Source organism: Lactuca virosa, chromosome 9 (assembly GCF_052849685.1).
Source record: "Lactuca virosa cultivar CGN04683 chromosome 9, Lactuca_virosa_CGN04683_v6, whole genome shotgun sequence".
Taxonomy (NCBI): Eukaryota; Viridiplantae; Streptophyta; class Magnoliopsida; order Asterales; family Asteraceae; genus Lactuca; species Lactuca virosa.
The window spans coordinates 180,356,848-180,358,718 of record NC_136434.1 but is presented as its reverse complement, the minus strand read 5'-3'; the positions used below and the strand labels follow the sequence as shown (position 1 = coordinate 180,358,718).

At 35.3% G+C, this 1,871-nt stretch overlaps 1 protein-coding gene across 1 annotated transcript; it reads left to right on the top strand.

Moving 5' to 3' along the window:
* LOC145140062 (F-box protein At3g07870-like) lies at positions 1 to 1,556 on the top strand. The gene is made up of 3 exons (XM_079073675.1): positions 1 to 990; positions 1,380 to 1,431; positions 1,480 to 1,556. Exons 1-3 carry the CDS (start codon positions 1 to 3, stop codon positions 1,554 to 1,556), a joined length of 1,119 nt encoding a protein of 372 aa, XP_078929801.1.
* The last annotated feature ends 315 nt before the right edge of the window (positions 1,557 to 1,871 follow it).

Here is a 1,871-nt window from a genome sequence, read left to right as displayed (position 1 = left end):
ATGATTCATCATAATTCAGAAAAAGAAACGAATGGTAATTACCATAAACCTGGCATTTTGAAGTGGGTGGAGATCAAAGACAAACTCGATCGCCAACATTTACAACAAGACCCTGTCATGAGACTTGACCTTAATCTTTCACCTTTTTTCCAAAACTCTCGTGTACATCCTGTGGGCTCAGTCAATGGTCTGATCTGCCTATGGCAGTATGGTCTTAAAACTGATAACTATTTCATATGCAATCCAATCACTAGAGAATATATGATCCTCCCAAATCAACAATACTATAAACAAGGTTATGTGGTAATCAATCATGGTTTTGGAGTCGGTTCCCTTACGCATGAATACAAAGTGATACGGATCTACCAAAGAGATATTCCCTTTAATCCTACATCAACATCTGGAATCAGAGAAGCTGAAGTTTACACCCTTGGCATGGGTAAATGGAGAAGTCTTGGTCATGTCCCTTACACGATTGGAGGTTTCTTTGGGCTATTTTTCAATGGCCATGTTCATTGGTCTGTGTTTGGCAAAGATTCCCCTGAAAAACTTTTTGCTTTTGATTTGGATAACGAGACATTTAAGTTGTTCCCATCTCCTCCTGTCGAAACTATACAAGGAAGTCTATCTTATGGCAGAAGTTTGGCAGTCCTTAAAGGATGTTTGTGTCAATCTGACTCTTTTGAATCTCAATTCACGGTTTGGGTGATGAAGGAATATGGGATCAAGGAATCTTGGCATAGAGAGGTGATTATCAAACAAAGCATTAGCCCTGATCTAGATTGGTTTATGACGGGACTTGTGGAGCTGATTGAGTGTTTGCCTGATGGGACAATTTTGATGGCCTATGATCGACACAAATTGTTGGCGTATTCTCCTCAAAGGAGAGCAGTTACAACAATTGCGGATGAAGCTTATTCTGACTCGGGATTCTCTGGAATTGCTTATCGTCCAAGCTTCTTGACACTCCGGGACTTTGAATCACAGAAAGTAAGATCAGTAAGATCCTACCAGAAACAACCGCTGCCAATTTACTATCAAGCAATCATGTTCTTTTCAAAATGTTTTTATTACTGTTAAGTTTACTTAAGTGATTTGCATGCTTTAAAAAAGAGAACCATTTCATCTTAAAGTATTAACTCACAGGTTCACTTACATTAATCTGGTATTTTTAGTTCCATATGAGGATCTTTGGATGTGAAGGAGATGGTTATTAATGTGTCTATCAATATGATGTTTCCTTAGATAACCTCAAATTACTGTGATAGTCTATTATGAATATGAGTTGTTGGTATGTTCTTTTAAAGGAAAAACGTTAAAACCCATGAAACTTTTCCATTGCTACTTCACCATATTGACTTATTATCCTTATGTTGTAGACTACATTATTGTGGCCTGTGGAGTATTTCTTTAAAGTATTTTCCGTTGATGGTATACTTTTTTTTTTTTTTTTTTTTTTTTTTTTTTTTTTTTTTAAAGCTGGTCCTCCAGCTAATTTAGTATGTTACTTGATGGAAGTAACTAGGGATAACTTTTCTCTCTCAAAGACATTATAAAAGTTATTATGATCAGATATACCATCATAACGAGAATACAAAGTCATCAAAGGATTAGTGGATTACTAACCATGACATCATAATCTTCTAATTGTCTATGAAGATTGGATTTCCACCAAGTAAGTTCAAGTATTATGATAAATTAGTGTTGAAACAAAACGCATGTTCTAATTAGACCCAACTTGTCACTAAAATCAATCATAAAATAATAAACAATAAAAAAGTGGGCTAATTACTAATCTAGCCAAATTAAGAAAGTAATTAACCATCTTTAGCCAAAAATTAGGAATTGTCCCAAAATAGCCCACGAAACCG

Coding starts and splice junctions, on each gene's coding strand:
- LOC145140062 (XM_079073675.1), top strand. CDS start 1: ATGATTCATCATAATTCAGAAAAAGAAACGAATGGTAATTACCATAAA. Junction 991..1,379: donor GGGACTTTGAATCACAGAAA/GTAAGATCAGTA, acceptor CTTATGTTGTAG/ACTACATTATTGTGGCCTGT. Junction 1,432..1,479: donor TAAAGTATTTTCCGTTGATG/GTATACTTTTTT, acceptor TTTTTTTTAAAG/CTGGTCCTCCAGCTAATTTA.